This window comes from Myotis yumanensis, unplaced genomic scaffold (genome assembly GCF_028538775.1).
Source record: "Myotis yumanensis isolate MYYU_CA2020_CCGP unplaced genomic scaffold, mMyoYum1.0.hap1 SCAF_9, whole genome shotgun sequence".
Lineage (NCBI taxonomy): Eukaryota > Metazoa > Chordata > Mammalia > Chiroptera > Vespertilionidae > Myotis > Myotis yumanensis.
Window position 1 is genome coordinate 80,010,411 of NW_027223760.1, and position 18,405 is coordinate 80,028,815.

General features: G+C 48.9%; 1 protein-coding gene across 3 annotated transcripts in view; it reads right to left on the bottom strand.

Moving 5' to 3' along the window:
* The window catches only part of ELMO1 (engulfment and cell motility 1), a 401,514-nt gene that overhangs the window by 225,648 nt on the left and 157,461 nt on the right, over positions 1–18,405 (bottom strand). For 2 of the 3 annotated variants that reach the window (XM_070424794.1, XM_070424793.1), the window contains exons 8-12: positions 12,052–12,151; positions 5,457–5,608; positions 3,811–3,889; positions 2,515–2,559; positions 1,492–1,542 (exon numbers count right to left, since the gene is read on the bottom strand). In XM_070424794.1, the coding sequence (XP_070280895.1) occupies positions 1,492–1,542; positions 2,515–2,559; positions 3,811–3,889; positions 5,457–5,608; positions 12,052–12,151 (427 nt within the window). The remainder of the gene's footprint in view (positions 1–1,491; positions 1,543–2,514; positions 2,560–3,810; positions 3,890–5,456; positions 5,609–12,051; positions 12,152–18,405) is intronic. The other variant, XM_070424795.1, reaches the window with a different exon arrangement.

Sequence of the window (18,405 nt, forward strand, 5' to 3'; positions counted from 1 at the left end):
CAATGAAAATTACACTCATATGTTTCTCTTTATCCTAGACAGTCAGGATGTTTAACATCAAACCCGATGACAAACTGTACTTATTACTATGGGCTTTGGGTTCTAGAATATTTATTTTGTTTTCCCTCATAAGGTTTTTAATTGTTAATGGCCTCACTGTATTGGAACGGGCGTGTGTGTGTGTGTGTGTGTGTGTGTGCGTGTGCACACATGTGTGCGTGTGTGGCCGGGCTTACAGAACTCCTCGCTGAAATCACTCACACACACGTCTTTCAGCCTCTAGTTAAAAGTCAAGTAGCCGATAAGGCCTCAGGAGATCGTGCTATTTGACTCATTTTCAAATGTTCACAGCCTCCACGTAAGGCCTCTCTCCCACCGAGGTTTCTGGTCACACTTACACTCCGTAGTCTCCATGGGCGCCTTTTCTGTCTCTCTCTGTAAAGGGGCCCAGGGAAATGATGGTAAAATTTCAGGGTCTGATGTGTTTATTTCCAGCTAGCTCCCCATTAGAAACTGTATAAGCTCAAACTCATAAACCTTTTTTTAAAAAATGTTTTTATTGATTTCAGAGAGAGGGAGAGAGAGAGAGAGAGGAACATCAATGATGAGAGAGAATCATCGATTGCCTGCCTCCTGCACACCCCACACTGGGGATGGAACCCACAACCTGGGCATGTGCCCTGACTGGGAATCAAAATGTGACCTCCTGGTTCATGGGTCAGCGCTTAACCACTGAGCCACACCGGCCGGGCTCATAAACCTTTTAAGTCACAGAATCCCCGATTTTCTTACATCTAAGTTGTAGCAAAGCTACAATTGGTGAGTGTAATAAACCTGCCCCCTGAGAGGCCCCGGCCCTTCCTGCCAGAATGTTCTTTCTCTAAAGCATTTTACTGTCAGTTGTTAACAGGCGAGTGAAGCAATGCCCAGGAATTCACTCACTGCGCTGGGGTGGCAGTGGGGTCTCCCTGTAGCTCTCACAGTGAATTAACCACAGGTCTGGTGGGTACTTTGCCTGTGTGTGTTGCTTCTGGAACTTTCCCCCATTCGGAAGTGGGATCACTGTCAGCGGCAGGAGTAGGAAGCGACGCCGGCAAACACGCTTACAGCGCATGTGCACCGTCTGTCTCCCCGCCCCCCCCCCCCCCCGCCCCCGCAAGCAGGAACGCCCTGTGGCGGCATCCTCAGCTCTCTGCATGGTCCCCTCGGCTCAGGCACACCACCTTGGTTAGCGGGCCAAGGCGCCAGGGCATGTCCCGTGCCCCTCTGCTCCCCCTGCACACAGAGACCCCTCCCTCCACCCAGAGAGGCCATTCCCGTGGGAAGCCTTGTTCATTCCACTTCCATAAGCGCCTTGCTGCCTGCTTTCTGGTTCCTCCTGTCTCCCCACAGAAGCGAGTCACAGGACGAAGCAGGACTAAGGCCGCGGGAGGAGATACACAATGCACCGGCCCCCTCCCCGACCCCGCGGACACGGCTCCTGAGACTCACCGTCAGGATGATGGAGCGCAGCTGCTTCTGGGCTAGAATATTGGCCATCTCCTGTGGACGGAAAGCACCCCCATGAGCGCCGAGGTTAGACAGATCCGCTTCCACACGCTCCGAAAGGACTGGCCCGGGGAGCCTCCTAACGGGGCGTCAGCAGTATTTCTCGGGGAGAAGGGACTCACAGAGGAGGGGTGTTCAGGTGACTTTTTGAATGTTCTGTTTGGCAAACAAGGCCATGTCCACAGCAAAGGAAGGGACCCTGGTGCCTGCAGTCTTTTCTCTTTTTTAAGGCACTTCTTCCTCCCAGGAAAAGGTGGTGCTGCATGCACACTGAGCTCTGTGAGGGAAAGCACGGTCCCCGGGGGAGAGGCTCGCTGCTCCGTGACTCTACAGGTGACTCATAGGCCTGCACCCTGAGCTTCAACGGTGGAGAAGCATCACTTTAAAGATCCACGTCTTACTTCTCCTCTCAACTGAGCAAATCCGCACCCCGACACTCGAAAGTGGTCTGTGCGAGTGAATGAGTGGCTGGGTCCCAGCCAAGTCCAGACACCTGGGCAGATAGATGCTCGGCCGCAGAGCCCACACTGGGCACCACCAGCCCGCGTTCTGCGGGTCGCGCTGGGGGCCCCGGCTGGCACATGGGTCTGCGGTGACTTTGAGACGGAAGGAGTCCCAGATGCCCTTTCTTAAGATTGACACGTGGGCACCCAGGGGAAAGTTAATAATTGGACACAATCTTGTTGCCAACATTCAAAAACGGAAATACTGCTCACATTCAGGAAGACGCTGGGATGTGGGTTTTTTGAAGGATTGCAGTTAGTGTTGCTACTCTTGCCGAGTGGAGAAGACTCTCAACCCGGATTCAGAAGCACAGCCACGAATTCCAGGTTAAAAGAAACTTACAGAAAGCAGGGAGAAGGCAGGACGTGGGGTGGGGGTCAGGACCGGGGCTCAGGCGGGGTGGGCAGGCTCTAAGGAAAGCTAGGGGCTCGCTTGGTGCCAATAAGGGTGCTGGGGACTTACAGTCAGAGGACAATCAAGGATGTCCACACTGCTGTCCACACCAGCCTGGCAGCGCCAGGGCCACCACGGGAAGGAGAGCAAGCGGGAGAGAGGAGGGCGGAGAGTGAGAGACTGTGAGAGGGCGCAGCGAGGTTAGTGCCCCGAGACCCACTGCACGGTGAGAATCACGTGGAAATACTGTGAGGGGCACCAAAGGGCTGGAGGGCATGAAAGTCGAAATCTAATGCTAAGTCCTCTTCCCACGTCTTCCAACAGCAAATGAAGTGCACACGCAACTCTAAGCCACTCCCTCACTGTGTAAAAGCAGCCCCAGGGATGAGCAAAATCCTACATGGAAGACGAATCAGAAACCTTCATCGTTAGTCACTGAAGTTTATAAACCTGACAGTGAAAAAAGTGAAATTAAAAAAATACAACTCTTGACACCGTGGCTAGTAGCATGCTAGCTTTCTAAAGTCATCTCAGCCAACGTTTTGTGACCATCCTAGAGTCCCCAGTGCACTTTCTAATGGAAAGATCTCACATTTCCACCCAGTATTTCCACCCATGACTTGTGATGGAGGTAACCCAGTGTATTACATTGATGTGAAAACACATGACTGAATTTTGAGGTGTGAGCTAGATCTCAAGACAAAAACTCTACTCTTCACACACCCTCTTGAACGATGCTTTCTCAGTTGAAGAAAACCCAGGATCAACAGAAAAAGGAGAGTCTCAGAGGGTAGGTGTCCATGGCACACTCACGGGGGAGGGGGAGGACCTGCCCACCCTCCCAGCCACGGCCACGCACAGACGGCAGAAATAGCACCCGCAAGGAGCCCCTTGGAAACGTGAGCGCTTAGTTCAACCATGGCAGCAACCTGTGTGTTCACCCACCTTCCACCCCACAGGCCCTGAGGCAGAGCTAACACCTCTCAGGGTCTCAGTTTCCTCATCAGAAAAGTGGGCACAATGCCCTCCTTGCCCCGATGAGCAGTCAGTGACACGACAAGGTCGCAGGGCTTCCTCCTCTGCTCCCACCACGGCCACAGGGCTGCCATGGGTTTGTTTGGGGCGTCTGCACTGGCTTTGTTTGATGAAATGCTCTGCCATGGGGATATCCTAGTCTTCTCCCTCAGACGGGCCTGCCCATGCCCGCTTGGGCCCCAGGGTTTGGGAATGGTCCCGGGCTGGCCAGCCGGGCCACAGAGCAGCAGGAGGCCCAGGGAGTCCCCGGGATGGGCAGGGGAGGCTCTCTCTCTGCACCCACAGCTGCCAATCCTGGGCACGGTCTTCAGACAAAGACATGCCACGTACCTGCCTCCTCTCATCAGGCGCCTTCAGGAAAAGGGCGTTGATCACGGCGATGGTGTAGGTCTGGATCTCCTGGTCTGTCCTGTAAGACACAGACAACACAGAAAGTCAAGAAGCTATGCCTGTGTCAGACACGATCGAGTTTACGGTCACCGCCCCCCAGAGAGGGAGAGAGGAAGGCAGGCCCTAGAAACAAAGCGGCACTGAGAATGTACTCCGATCATCACGAGGCTGGAAACACAGTGGTGAGGGGGCAATTACTATAGCCCATCGGACACACACTGCTGGCGGAGGTCACCCAGAAAGCACAGGTGGCCAGCGGGCCCTCTCCCTCCTCCTCTGCTAGGATGAAAGGGTGAACTCAGCCCGGCTGACATGGCTCAGTGGTTGTGCATCGACCTATGAACCAGGAGGTCATGGTTCAATTCCCGGTCAGGGCGCATGCCTGAGTTGTGGGCTCGATCCCCAGTGTGGGGTCTGCAGGAGGTAGCCAATCAATGATTCTCTCTCATTGATGTTTCTATCTCTTTCTTCCTCTCCCTTCTTCTCTGAAATCAATAAAAATATATTTTAAAAAAAGGAAAGTGTAAACTCAGTGCATGAAACATGTGTGTGTCTCTCTGTGTGTGTATGTGTGTCTGTGTGTGTGTGTGTGTGTGTGTGTGTTCAGTCTGATGCATGAAGTACATCTGGGAAGAGACCAGGCTGACCCCAAGTCCTAGCCTTATTATAAAGGAAGCAGCTTTGTCTCCATGGCAATGATATGACATATTCTAAACATCTACTTCCAAAAAGAAACTTTGTAATGACAAGAAGATCAGGTTTTTATGTTTACACATTGGCTTTTCACTGGAATGAAGTCAGAAATTGCAAATAGAGGGACGCTCTAATGGAAGCCACCTGGGCAACAGTAAATAAGTAAGGAGAGCTCAGGCATAAGCCAGAGCAGCTATGAGCTACTCGTACAGACAGTTTGGGAGAGGGGCCCTGGGAACACGCCTTGGGCAGAATGAAGGTCAGGCCCAGGGCGCCCTGCCTGGCTGTGTGGCCTTGGGCGAGTTCCTGGCGTGTCCCTAAGACACGGTTCCCGCATCCACAGCACTGGGTAGCAACACTTATTCCCAGAGGCTGCTTTCAGAACAAAGTGAGGGAATGTGCCTAAGACCCTCAGCACAGCGCTTGGCAACAAGGAACTCTCCTCTCTGAGGAAGTGCACTGTGGACACACAAATGTGCCCTCGAGGTTCAGAAGAAAGAGACACTTCACATGCAGGGGACTGTGAAAGCGCCGCTATTCCTAGAGAGGTTTCACGCAAAAACATCATTTTAGAGCGTATGCTAATTTTCCCTGAGGCCACAATCTATTCTCTCTCAGCACTGATGTTCCTCTCTGTCCCTCTCCCTTCCTTTCTGAAATCAATAAACATATGTTTTTTTAAAAAGTAAAACTGTGGCTATCTTCCAACACTGATCAAAATTGGGTGCCTACTGAGGGCCAGGCACTGCGGCCAGGACAGTGCCAAGAATGGGCACGGAGCTCACCAAGCGGCAAGCAACTGCCATTGCAGTGCGAGAGGGCTAGCGATAGACAGGTTTCCCGGGCATTACCTGCTGAGCATCTCCAGGCCCGAGCAGGGGCCTCGCGCTTACCCTTGCAGATGGGGGATGAGCTGGCCAATGGTGATCTCCTGCGCCACCTTCTGGTAGAGGTCGTGGCTGTTGAGCACCATGGACTCCAAGATGGCCAAGGACCGCTGCAGAATGGAGGTATCCATGCCCGACTTGTTGACGAAACTCGCAATCTGAAAACCGAAGCGGGACACAGGTGACTGTTCGTGCTCAGCAGGGCAGAGAAGGACAGAAGGGAGCGAGTCAGGGAAATTGGGAGCTCGGATAGGAAACACCAGACCCTGGGAGTACAAATACCCGCATGGACAGCGGAACAGCCAGGGGCGCGTGGAGCCAACAGGATGCTTCAGGACATCACCACAAAGCGCTATGTGCACCCCATTTCTGCAATTCCATTGTAAGCAACCTTCACGGGGGACAGCTTCAAAGAATGACTTGGTCTAGTTTTTCCAGGATTATCCTGCGTTTCAACTTTTGGAGCAAACGATTCCAACACATGCAACCGTCCCTATGTGTCCGAGGGGTACTGGTTCTGAGACCCCCTCGCATAAAACCCATGGGCGCTTAGGTCCTCTACATAAAACGGAGCAGTATTTGCTGCCGCATGTTTGCATATGGGCCACAGCAGGCTATGCCTACACGCCCCTGCATCTGAGTGCATTCAGCGCAGGCTTGACGCCTGTTTTGCTTGTCAAAACTTTCTGGAATTTCTTTCCCCGGAATATTTTCTATCTGTGGTTGGTTGAATCCGTGAATGTGAAACCCACTGATACGGAAGACCAACTATGCAGTGATAGGACGCCTGTGTTTCTCTGAGACAATAATTTCCACTTATACAAATAGCCATTTCTCTCCATTCCCAGGCCACTCCACTACCCACGGATCCATGCCTTTATGTGCTGGTTATGATCCTGTTACATTCTTCAGGGACTCGCACAAATTACACTTGTCGACACAAGTCAACTGGCAACTTCTCCGTCACAGGCTACTGGCCTGCGATCCCTCCACGGAGCACGCTTTCCCTGACACTCTCATTTTAAATGGTTAAAATAAACTCTCCTCATCTCTCCAAAAGTTAGCAAACAGGAAAACCTTTAAATTAGCAGTGTGGAAAGTTAAAATCACAGTTTAGGCTCTGAAATGCATTCCCTAAGGAATTAATCGCTGAGGCCTCCAACATAAATCACAACATAAGGGAGACACAAAATAAGGGTTAGAATAATGGGTCGAATAAAGGTTTTATTTTAGAGGCCTCGTTAAAAGTTATTACTGTCTGGTGACAACGCACACGCAGGGCTGTTATTATAGCAGCATAATGACTGCTCTTCAAAGCTGCATAATGTGGTCCTATGACAAATGGGAGCTTGCTGCTTCCCTCTGTCGACACTAATGTCTCCTCTACGCCGTCCCCCCCACCACTTCTCCGCATCCCCTTTCCAGCCCTGCACGAGACAAAAGGCCCAGGCGTCCCTGGCAATGCGCTGGGACCATCTCAACTTCCCAGCCCAGCAACTCCCTGTGAAAGCTGGGGTAAGAGTACTGACACCAGCCTCCACCCTTCCCCCACAGACATCTGGATTTCAGAGGGTGTGAAATAAATGACGCAAAGCACAGTAACATTACGACGTTATATTCCAAACGCTATTATTTTATGATATAAACTACAGGAAAGAATACGAGACATTTAAGATTCTCAAAAAAACTCCACTGGCCCATCGTCAACTGCTTTCGCCCATTTCATGGCCAATAAACTTCTCCGATGTGTTTACTGGCCCTGGAAAGCCCGCACCTTCCTCCTCAGTCTGCTCCATTGGACCAACTCTACCTGCCAAGACTGCCTTTCTTCTCTAAGGCCGCCTTTCTCTGAGAGAAAGCCAATCCTCCCATACTGTGCTCATGTTTAACACTTCTCTTAGACCTCCCCTAAGTAAAGAGAAATGCTGTCGCTCCCCTGCCCACACCATCCCACCCCTTTCTGCTACCCCAGCACATTCTCAGGCGCCTGCTGGGAAATGGAAGAACTCCCAAAGCCGCTCGCTGACGATGCTGCTCATGTCCTCTCCACTCCTTCTCTCCTCCCTCCATTCCCCTTTTCTCATCTCCATTTCATAAATTTGCATGTATCCTTACGGCTCCTTGGAGAATTTTCCACCTGAGAGCTCCCTCCCCACCTGCCAGCCTCCACCCTCTCTCTCCATTCACTGGAGTCACAGGCATTCACTGTGTGCCACCAAACAGGCTCGCGCTGCCCTGAGATCTGAAAAGAGAAAGGAGCAAAACCCACAGGATTTTTAATTTCAAGGACCTTATAGTCTAGCAGAGACTTTGCCTTTAAATTATATATATATATATATATAAACTTATACTAGAGGCCTGGTGCACAAAATTTGTGCGCTGGGGGGTGGGGGTGGGCGTCCCTCAGTCCAGCCTATGCCCTCTTGCAGTCTGGGAGCCCTCGGGGGATGTCCGACTGACGGCTTAGGCCAAGTGGGCCTAAGCCGTCAGTCGGACATCCTTAGTGCTGCCGTGGAGGTGGGAGAGGCTCCAGCCACCACCGCTGCACTCACCAGCTGTGAGCCTGGCTTCCAGCTGAGCAGCACTCCCCCTGTGGGAGCACACTGACCCTAGGAGGCAGCTCCTGCATTGAGCGTCTGCCCCTGGTGGTCAGTGCAATGACTGGTAGTTCTGCCGTTCGGTTGATTTGCATATTGGCCTTTTATTATATAGGATAAATTGATTTCAGAAAGAAGGGAGAGGGAGAGATAGAAACATTGATGAGAGAGAATCATTGATTGGCTGCTTTCTGCACGCTCTCTACTGGGGATCGAGCCTGCAACCCGGGCACGTGCCCTGACTGGGAATCGAACCATGACCTCCTGGTTAATAGGTCGATGATCAATCATATATAGCCACACCAGCCAGGCTCTTTGCCTTTAAAGTTTTTGAAGCTCCTTTACTGTACTTTTTGCCCACATAGGTGGTGATAAAGTCTAACCTAGCCATAGCCCAGCTTCGGGAAAGTAGGTCTGCAGCATGAGGAAGCGGAGGTCAGACGGTCAGCTGTAATTACACACACTGCTCCCGCACGCTTCCACCCAGTTGAAAAGGTTACCCAAACACAACTGAGGAAGATCTGGGTGGTTTTAGGAAGCTAAGGGCCATCACAATGCATGAATCAAGGACCCAGCGATTAATATCACGTAAACCCTCTTCGAGTTGCTCCAGATGAGGTCTTAAATTCTCCCCTGTCACCACAACTGAATGCACCGTGGGGTGCTGGGCTCCTTCCCAGGGCTGAAAGCACCAGGCAGCGGCCCGTAAATCTCGCACGTTTTTACTAGTAAGAGGCAAAAATTACTGGGTCTAAGCCACGCGGCTAGATGTGTGTCCAGCGCTGGCAGCTCGGTGGGTGGACCGGCCTCCTGCAGAGCCGGGTCCAGAGCTCTGTGTGTGGCTCTGCTGCCAAGAAAAGGCCCTGGTGCTGTCCTTGGCGAGGAGAGAACCAACTCGTGGCTCAGAAAAGTTCTGGGGGCTTGGGGTGTCTTTATTCCATTCTTTTTCTCCACGCCTTCCTATCTGCTCCTTAGGTAGCCAGGTCTTTAAAAGGCAACAACATGGCCCTGGCCAGTGTGCTCAGAGGGTGGGTGTCATCCCCGGCACCGAGAGGTTGCCAGTTCGAGTCCCATCCGGGCACATGCCCAGGTTGTTATCCGTAGGGGGTGTGCCGGAGGAAGCTCACCCTCACATTGATTCTCTCTCTCTCTCTCTCTCGTTCTCTCTCTCTGTCTCTCTCCCTTCCTCTATCTCTAAAACCAATTTTAAAAATATTTTTTAAAAAGCAACATTACAACCCTAACCGGTTTGGCTCAATGGATAGAGCGTCAGCCTGCGGACTCAAGGGTCCCAAGTTCGATTCCGGTCAAGGGCATGTACCTTGGTTGCGGGCACATACTCAGTAGGGAGTGTGCGGGAGGCAGCTGATCGATGTTTCTCTCTCATCGATGTTTCTAATTCTCTATCCCTCTCCCTTCCTCTCTGTAAAAAATCAATAAAATACATTTAAAAAAAAAAAGCAACATTACATACTGGCATAAAAACATTCCAAGTTTCAAAGTGTTTTTGCAATGATGTTACTTATTGCAAACGAAGTTTGGAACTAGAACAACAGATGAAGCAGTGAGCGGGAGACGGGGGCTGGCAGGGGCAACAACACTTCTCCAAAGTGGCATGAATCTGGCATTAATAGGGAGCCAAGTCTGTGTCGCAGAGATAAGCGTCTTTTGTCACCAGATTTTTGTCGAGATAAAGCTCCATTTAAAAGACAGTTGTCTGCACACAACCTCTGGGTTGTCGGGGCGCTGAAGTTGATCCAGCTAATGAATAAACGACGTTAACCTTACAGAAACGATCAATTATAAAGCCATTTTCTGATGACCATTTTTCAAATTCAACTTGGGGCTGAGGTCCAAGTAGCAAGGCGAGGGAAAGAGGATGACTGGGAATGAGCACGTGGACTACTAGTGTGTGAAATGTATTGCCTTCTGAAAAACACTTCCCTTTTTATTAGTCATCATTAGATTTAAGATGGCTTTTCATTTAATTGCAGCAAATGGAAACCAGTTTCTTAACACGTTAAGCGCCAAGCTTGTTTTGTCTTCCTTTCCGTGTCAGTCACCGGTGACTGACATGGTGCTTAACGTGTTAAGCAGTTAGCAAATTAAAATTACTGTCATCCTCTCTAACCATGTCTCACATCATTTAACACATTAAGCACCATGCCAGTCACCGGTGACTGACACTATACTTTCCCTCCGGACCTCGTCGGTCACTGGTGCCGCCAGCATGTCGGTGAAATGGGCTATCGCGGGCTAAACGAAAAGGAAGACAAAACAGGCCTGGCACTTAACGTGTTAAAGAAAGACCACTTTGTCCACGCATCACTGAAATTCTACTTGACATTTATTTGAATACTAAACCATTGTACTCCTTCTCCTTCTAGTTCTGGGTTTTAAACAAAGCTTTTGAGCCGGCCGGTGTGGCTCAGTTGGCTGGGCGTCGTCCTGTGCACCGAAAGGTTGCTGGTTTGATTCCCAGTCAGGGCACATGCCTGGGTTGTGGGTTTGATCCCAGGTTGGGGCACTTACCGAAGGCAACTGATCAATGTTTCTCTCTCACATCGATATTTCTCTCTCTCCCTCTCCCTGCCTCTTTCTCTAAAGTCAATAAAAATATATTTAAAAAAGAAAAATAATGCTTCTGAAGCAAATTCCATTCATTCATTTCACAGAAATGCAGTACGGTCTGTGCCGGGCTCTGAGGACAAAGTTGGGGAGAAAGCCATGGTTCCGCCTCCCTACGAGTCACCGGGAGAGCCAGAAAAATGACCCCCAATTCATAGAAATGGGACACGTGCTGGCACAGGGACAACCCCCAACATCCCAGGGGATGGAGAGCAGGAGGGATGCCTGCACCCCACCCAGGGAGGCAGGTAGGGCGCAACAAGCGGCAATGTGGTGGGGAGGGGCAGGTCCTCAGAAGCCATCTTTACCCCCTGGAACACAAGGGGGGGTGAGATCCGGGGGATGGGGGGGGGGGGGGGCAAGGCCACTGTGTCCGCGCCTCCGGCCTCTGGACCAGAAAGCACAGGACTCTCTGACCTTCTCTGGAGGGGACTCCTGCCGGGATCAAAAGCATTAAGTGGTGTGTGAACACACAAGATCGCTCCCAGGAACCAGTCTCAGAGCAGCGCTGCTGTCACAGCAGAGGCAGGAGGCGACGGGACTGGAGGAAGAAGACCGCCATAGTTCAGAACGAGGTACAATGTTTCTTAGTGTCAAACATCCGCAAAACGCAGGATCTTCACATGGAACCTGCTTCTCCCGACTTGGACCGGAGAGAGACAGAATTCAGAGTCTGTTCTCTGCTTCCATCATCACTCCCTGCCCCCTCCCCAGGAAAGCCCCTAGGAACACGTCAGAATGTCCTTGGCTTTCTCACTGACGGCCACTCCTCTTCTTTTCACAATTTTGACAAATACAGGCAAAAGGGGGGCCTCGCCCTTTGGGGTTATTTTCTAAGTTGTTCCCATCGCTCATCATCTTTGGCTTTACGCCCTCGTGGAAGGAAAGAGGACTCAGGGTTCTGTCAAGAGTACCCTGGGCTCCCAACCAGCTCTTGTCTGAAATAAATATGCAACATCGCGCAGGGGCCTCCGATCCCAACCCCACGTCAGCAGATGAGGGGCTCCAGGATGGCCTTCGTTTCAAGGCAGCGTCTCCCTCGAGCTGTTGGTTAACTTCAAAAGGACAAGGAATAACATCACAGGACACTCAGCAGATACCACCTCAGCCTCCTGGTCAAGGTCAGCTTTGCCAATGGAGACACATGGACAGCAGGTACCCCCCGGGATGCACGGAGGAGGGCACGTTACTGCTCTGGTATTCTTGCCACAAAGGCACAGTCTTCCATGGATCATGAGGGAAGGACCAAAGAGACCCAGATTGGAGGGCTTTCCACAATACAGCTGACCAGTACCATTCAAGATGACCAAAGTCACAAGAGACGAGGGAGGGAGGGAGGGAGGGACTCAGGCCCAAGGAAGCACAGTGGGCCTTACCTTCTTAATGAACGCCACTGAGAACGTATCCCAGGACACGATCCCATGGTCCATCAGCTCCACAAAGGCCGTCAGCGTGAAGGACAGCATGTCTCCAAAGCTGGAAAACAGGGAGGCACAATGGTCACGGGCCCGGAGCCGAGCACGGGGAGAGACACAGAAGAGCTGCAAGAGGTCACTGGGGTCAGCGGCTGGGCCACAGACCATGCGGTGCAAACCTGTGTCCAGGGACAGGATGCAGGCCGGCCTCCCAGGCTCCCCAGGGAGCCAGGCCGCAGTGGGACTGACAGGGCTCACAGTGACCCCGCCCTGGTGAGCTGTGCCTGTTGCACGGAGGCACCCCCTCTCTGAGCCTGTCAGCTTGGCAGGGCACTGGACAGCGATCTCTATCCAACCACAGGGCTGCGTGTAGCCTCAGCAGTGGCGGGGAGCATTCGGCACGTGAGGGCTTAAAGGACAGCTCAGCCATGAGTTAGGGTGACGGAGACAGGCAATGCGCCTCCTGTATTGCCCGTGGGTGTCCAACAGGGAAGGCGAGAAATGATTCTCTTCAGAGTATTAGCACTTTGCACAGGATCTGCGTGGCCTCCATGTATCTGTGTGTGTGCCTGTGTGTGTGTGTGTGTGGCCAAGTGCACACATAGACACGGGCTCATAGAGACGAGCCTGTATGTAGGTAAGGACACTCGTTTCTGTGTGACACTGGCCAGCATCTTCTCTCTGCACAATGTCCATGGAGAGATGACCGCTGGCTGGCAGCAGGTGGCTGTGGCTGGAGGACTGTGGGAAGGGTCTAAGGTGAGCACTAGAATTTCACACAGAGATGCAGCAAGCGCAGGTAATGGCAGTTGTGTCCCCCATCAGACAACATCCTGGTTTCTGGTGCCTTCAAAACAACACTTTAACAGACACCCTGCATCTCACAGAAACCCACCTCTGCGGTGAATGCTCATCATAACAAGCCTGAGACTCTCAAGATTCGGACTCTCCAAGTTCATGGGATCATGGGCCTCGGGACTTCTACACAGCCTACAACTGCCCTGAGTCATTTGCTTGGTTTTTAAAATAGAGTAGCTTGTTCAGATTTTCAATCTGTAGACTCCCGTTTACCACAATTGCTACACCACAAGATGTCAATTACTCGATTAGAAAGCAGGCCCGTGTTTCCTTTAAAGCAGCTTCACAGTTTCCCTTCCTCCCTGTGCTCTCAGCGCAGCCTCAGCAATGACCTTGGGATCCTGCATCTCCCAGGAGCTGTGATGCTGAAAAGAAACCCAGGAGAGAAGAAGCGGCCCCTGCCCAAAGCTGCCAGAGGGCAGAGAGGAGGAGACGCAATGGACGGAAACGGGTGAGCAGGTGGCTCCCCAGTCACAGGGCAGGAGGTCCCCTCCAGCTCGAGGCAGGACATCAGTGGTGCATCTCTGCCTCAGTTTCCTCACTTATCACAAAGGGCGATGCTGCTGGTGGTGGTGCCTAACTAGACGACTGCTGGGAGAGAAGCCACCTTCAGGCAGGTGCGGCATGGAGGAAGCAGCATAGACTGCGGACTCGGACCATCATGCAAAAGCGAGGCTTCGAAAGGTAAACGAAGCCTGTGATTGTCAAGTGTTTGCCTTCAATGTGTCCATAACGATCTGTCTTTGGAGCTAGAAAAATAAACGTGCAAGAAAAGCCAAACCACTCAGGCCAGATAGAAAAGCAGCAAATACTCTTTTAAAGGCTCTCTTCTGAGTCCCAGCTAGGCACTCACAGCCTACAGGTGCCCCTAGGTGGCATCAGAGGATCAGCCCCAGCAAATACATTCCAGACCAGAAAACACACTTCCTTAAGGAGAGAACAAAAACATAGAAAGACAGGAGAAAAGGGATGAAGAGAGTAGCAAGAAAGGTTAAGCAAAAATTCCAGAACAACTCTTTCTATTGGCAATGAGTCAAGATAACACAAACATCTACTGGGGTGTGGGAGGGGAGGGGAAGGAAAATAAGAGAGCCAGGCAATAAAGCAATTAGTAAGATTTATTAAAAGATTGTGCTGGCATTAGTATTACTGTGGATACATTATTATAGAATTATAATATTCATCATAAAACTATTAGCTGATTTATTATTTTAGTATAGTACTAGTAGTAAGTAATATTAGCTAAATTTTTTAACTTAGGAAAGAGGAAAACCAGCAGCCATATTGCTTAGAGTTGCCATCTGCCTGCATCAGGCATGCTCAGAGACCTCCACGCTCCAAGTTTCCCAGGTCCACGCCTGGAGGACACATCCATGGCCTCCACACTGAGCCCAGATGGCCTCGGGTCATTGCTAACAGAACAAGCAGCGGACAGGCCGTGGCAAGGAATGCACACATCTTTGAGAACAAACCCTTCCTTCCAGTCCCTGTAGCGGGTTGAGGCTGGGGTCAGAGGCGCTATTAGTCTTCGCCATCTGCTGTAGAAGCAAAGGATGCGTGGTATGAATGCTCTCTAGTTATCCGAGCGGAAAGGACTGTGCCTTGCTCAGGGAACCCACAATCCATGTGCCTGTGGTCACATCTGGGGATGGCCCTTCGTCCCAGTGCTCTGGCGCTCTGCCTACAGACTCCTCCTGGAAGGGCTTTGGAAGAGGATGCAGAGAACGGGAAAGAGTAGAGTTTGGTTTCCAAATCTCCAAGTTGACTTGGGGCCCAACTTTCAGTCTCCAGGTGGCCACGGAGGGGAGCACCATTTCGGATACAGTGGACAGGGCTTCCTGTGCTAATTATCCTTAGTGTGAACGACTGGTAAGTGAGGGGAGATCTTCACATCACATACCAAAGCGCCCAAAGGAAGGACTACTCTCTGGGGCCATCTAATAACATTTTATAGAAATGTTATAGGATGATATTTACATGTTACACAATTATTACCTAATAACATGTATACATACATTTATATACATGTTTAATATGTAATTACACATTATATGGAGATGTTTTAGACATGATATGATATACAAATGTTATTAGATATGTTAGGTCTATATATATTGTGTTGCATATTATGTTATTAAGTATATAATGCACAGATTATATGCTATATGTATAGTGCATAGGTAATATATAATTCATTTTGATGGCTTGCTGGATGGCATACTAGGTTTCTAAGAGGGAGAACTTTCTCAAAATTCAGCTTCAAACCCTCAGTTGCAAGGAAAGGGCAGCCATGCAAAATGTTTTAACATTCCAAATCAGTGGACGCAATCACCTCATTTCAAACGAGGCAGCCACAGAGCTCTCAGCACACCAGACACAGGGTTTACGTCCATTTCTGGAGGAGACACTGGCTCCAAAGAGGCGGAGGCAGGAGCCACAGGCTGAGCTCTGACGTCAGTGCTGGTGGAGAAGATCCAGGCCCAAGAGGTGCAAATATAGAGCAAGGGCCCAGCCCAGGAGGGAGCATTCTTGTTTGGTTGGCTTATTTATTTTGCATCAAGTGCTAACCTAAAATTTGTGTAGCGCTGACTGCCACAAATTACACTGACTGCAAACTCTCTATGCTGGTGGAGAGTCACGGTCCCGGCCAACACACCATGTGTGCTGGAAACATTCGAATCAATGTTTCTCATCAACTCAGTAGAGACTGTCTTCATTCCAACAGATGTCAGCCAATCTCGTAGCGTTTAAATTTATGCTGCTAAGTTTATATAAGAATAGTGCTTCCAAATGTTTCCACTGGGGGCCGTAGCCAAGACAAGTGGAGGAAAGGTGAAAAGAAAGGCCAGTTTTAAAGTGATCAATAAATCACACTCCATGTATCCTTAACGGCCAATGATAATGAACACTGTCCTGCCCTGTCCTTTGAGTTTTCCATGTCAGGCACGTTCTTGAATAACATCACTTAGTTCAATGCCATTTTGTTATCGCATTGATGAGATGCTGTAGAAACGTAAATCTTGTTGATATCAATTAGTCTGTGGTAACATTGGTTTCCTTCTGTGACATTTTGCCACAGTTCCAAGAACCTATCGATGATGCTAGTGAGGACTTAACTGTAGTTTCTTTTGTTTGTGATAAAATTTATATACATTGAAATGTATGGATTTCTATACAGCTAGACAATGCCTTGACCTTAAGAATTATAGCATGATTTATGTCAGCTAACGATCTTTTGGCTCCGTTGTTAAATTTTAACTGTGGATCAATTCTGGACTCTTTATTCCATTGACCTGTTTGTCCTCTTATAACAATATCGTACTGTCTTAATAACTAACTTTAAAGTAGTAAGTCTTTTTTTTTTTTTTCGCTTAAAGTATTACAAAGGGTATTACATAAGTGTCCTTTTTTCCCCCCCACCCTTGACAAACCCCTACCCTCCCTTACCCCCCAGTGTCTTATGTCCATTAGTTATGCTTATATGCATGCATACAAGTCCTTTGGTTGATCTCTTACTCCCCTCCCTCCTGCCCCCCAACTCTCTCTGGCCTTCCCACTGCAGTTTGACAATCAGTTTGAGGCAGCTCTGCCTCTGTATCTATTATTGTTCAAAAGTTTGTAATGGTCTTTATTATCCATGAATGAGTGAGATCATGTGGTATTTTTCCTTCATTGACTGGCTTGTTTCACTTAGCATAATGCTCTCCAGTTCCATCCATGATGTTGCAAATGGTAGGAGTTCCTTCTTTTTAACAGCAGCATAGTATTCCATCGTGTAGATGTACCACAGTTTTCTAATCCATTCATCTACTGATGGGCACTTAGGCTGTTTCCAGATCTTAGCTATGGTGAATTGTGCTGCTATGAACATCTGGGTGCATATATCCTTTCTGATTGGTGTTTCTGGTTTCTTGGGATATATTCCTAGAAGTGGGATCACAGGGTCAAATGGGAGTTCCATTTCAAATTTTTTGAGGAACCTCCATACTGCCTTCCATAGTGGCTGCACCAGTCTGCATTCCCACCAGCAGTGCACAAGTGTTCCTTTTTCTCCACATCCTCTCCAGCACTTGTCGTTTGTTGATTTGTTGATGATGGCCATTCTGACAGGTGTGAGATGGTACCTCATTGTTGTTTTGATTTGCATCTCTCGGATGATTAGTGACTTTGAGCATGTTTTCATATGTCTCTTGGCTTTCTGAATGTCCTCTTTTGAAAGGTGTCTATTTAGATCCTTTGCCCATTTTTTGATTGGATTGTTTATCTTCTTTTTGTTAAGTTGTATGAGTTCCCTATAAATTTTGGAGATTAAGCCCTTATCAGATATGACATTGGCAAATAAGTTTTCCCACGAGGTGGGTTTTCTTGTTGTTTTGTTGATGGTTTCTTTTGCTGTGCAGAAGCTTTTTATTTTGATGTAGTCCCATTTGTTCATTTTCTCTTTAGTTTCAACTGCCCTAGGAGCTGTATCAGTGAAGAAATTGTTTTGGCATATGTCTGAGATTTTGTTGCCTTTGTATTCTTCTAGAATTTTTATGGTTTCCTGTCGTACATTTAAGTCCTTTATCCATTTTGAGTTTATTCTTGTGTATGGTGTAAGTTGGTGCTCTAGTTTCATTTTCTTGCATATGTCTGTCCAATTTTCCCAACACCATTTATTGAAGAGACTATCTTGGCTCCATTGTATGTTCATGCCTCCTTTGTCAAAAATTAATTGAGCATATTGGTTCGGGCTAATTTCTGGACTCTCTATTCTATTCCACTGGTCTATATGTCTGTTCTTGTGCCAGTACCAGGCAGTTTTGAGAACAGTGGCTTTGTAATACAGCTTGATATCTGGCATTGAGATCCCACCTACTTTGTTCTTTCTCAGGATCGTTGCAGCTATTCGGGGTCTTTTTTTATTCCAGATGAATTTTTGGAGAGTTCGTTCTAGATCTTTGAAGAAGGCCATTGGTATTTTAATGGGAAGTGCGTTGAATGTATAGATTGCTTTGGGTAGTATGGACATTTTAATGATGTTGATTCTACCAATCCAAGAACATGGTATGTTCTTCCATCTGTTTATGTCTTCCTCTATCTCTTTTTTCAACGTCCTGTAGTTTTCTGAGTAGAGGTCTTTAACCTCTTTAGTTAAGTTTATTCCTAGGTATCTTAATTTTTTTGGTGCGATGGTAAATGGGATTGTTTTTCTGATCTCCCTTTCTGAAAGTTCACTATTGGTGTATAGAAATGCCTCAGATTTCTTGGGGTTGATTTTGTATCCTGCTACATTGCCAAATTCATGTATTAAGTCTAGTAGCTTTTTGATGGAGTCTCTAGGGTTTTGTATGTATAATATCATGTCATCTGCAAATAAGGACAGTTTTACTTCCTCTTTTCCAATTTGGATGCCTTTTATTTCTTCTTCTTGCCTAATTGCAATGGCTAATACTTCCAGTACTATGTTGAACAGGA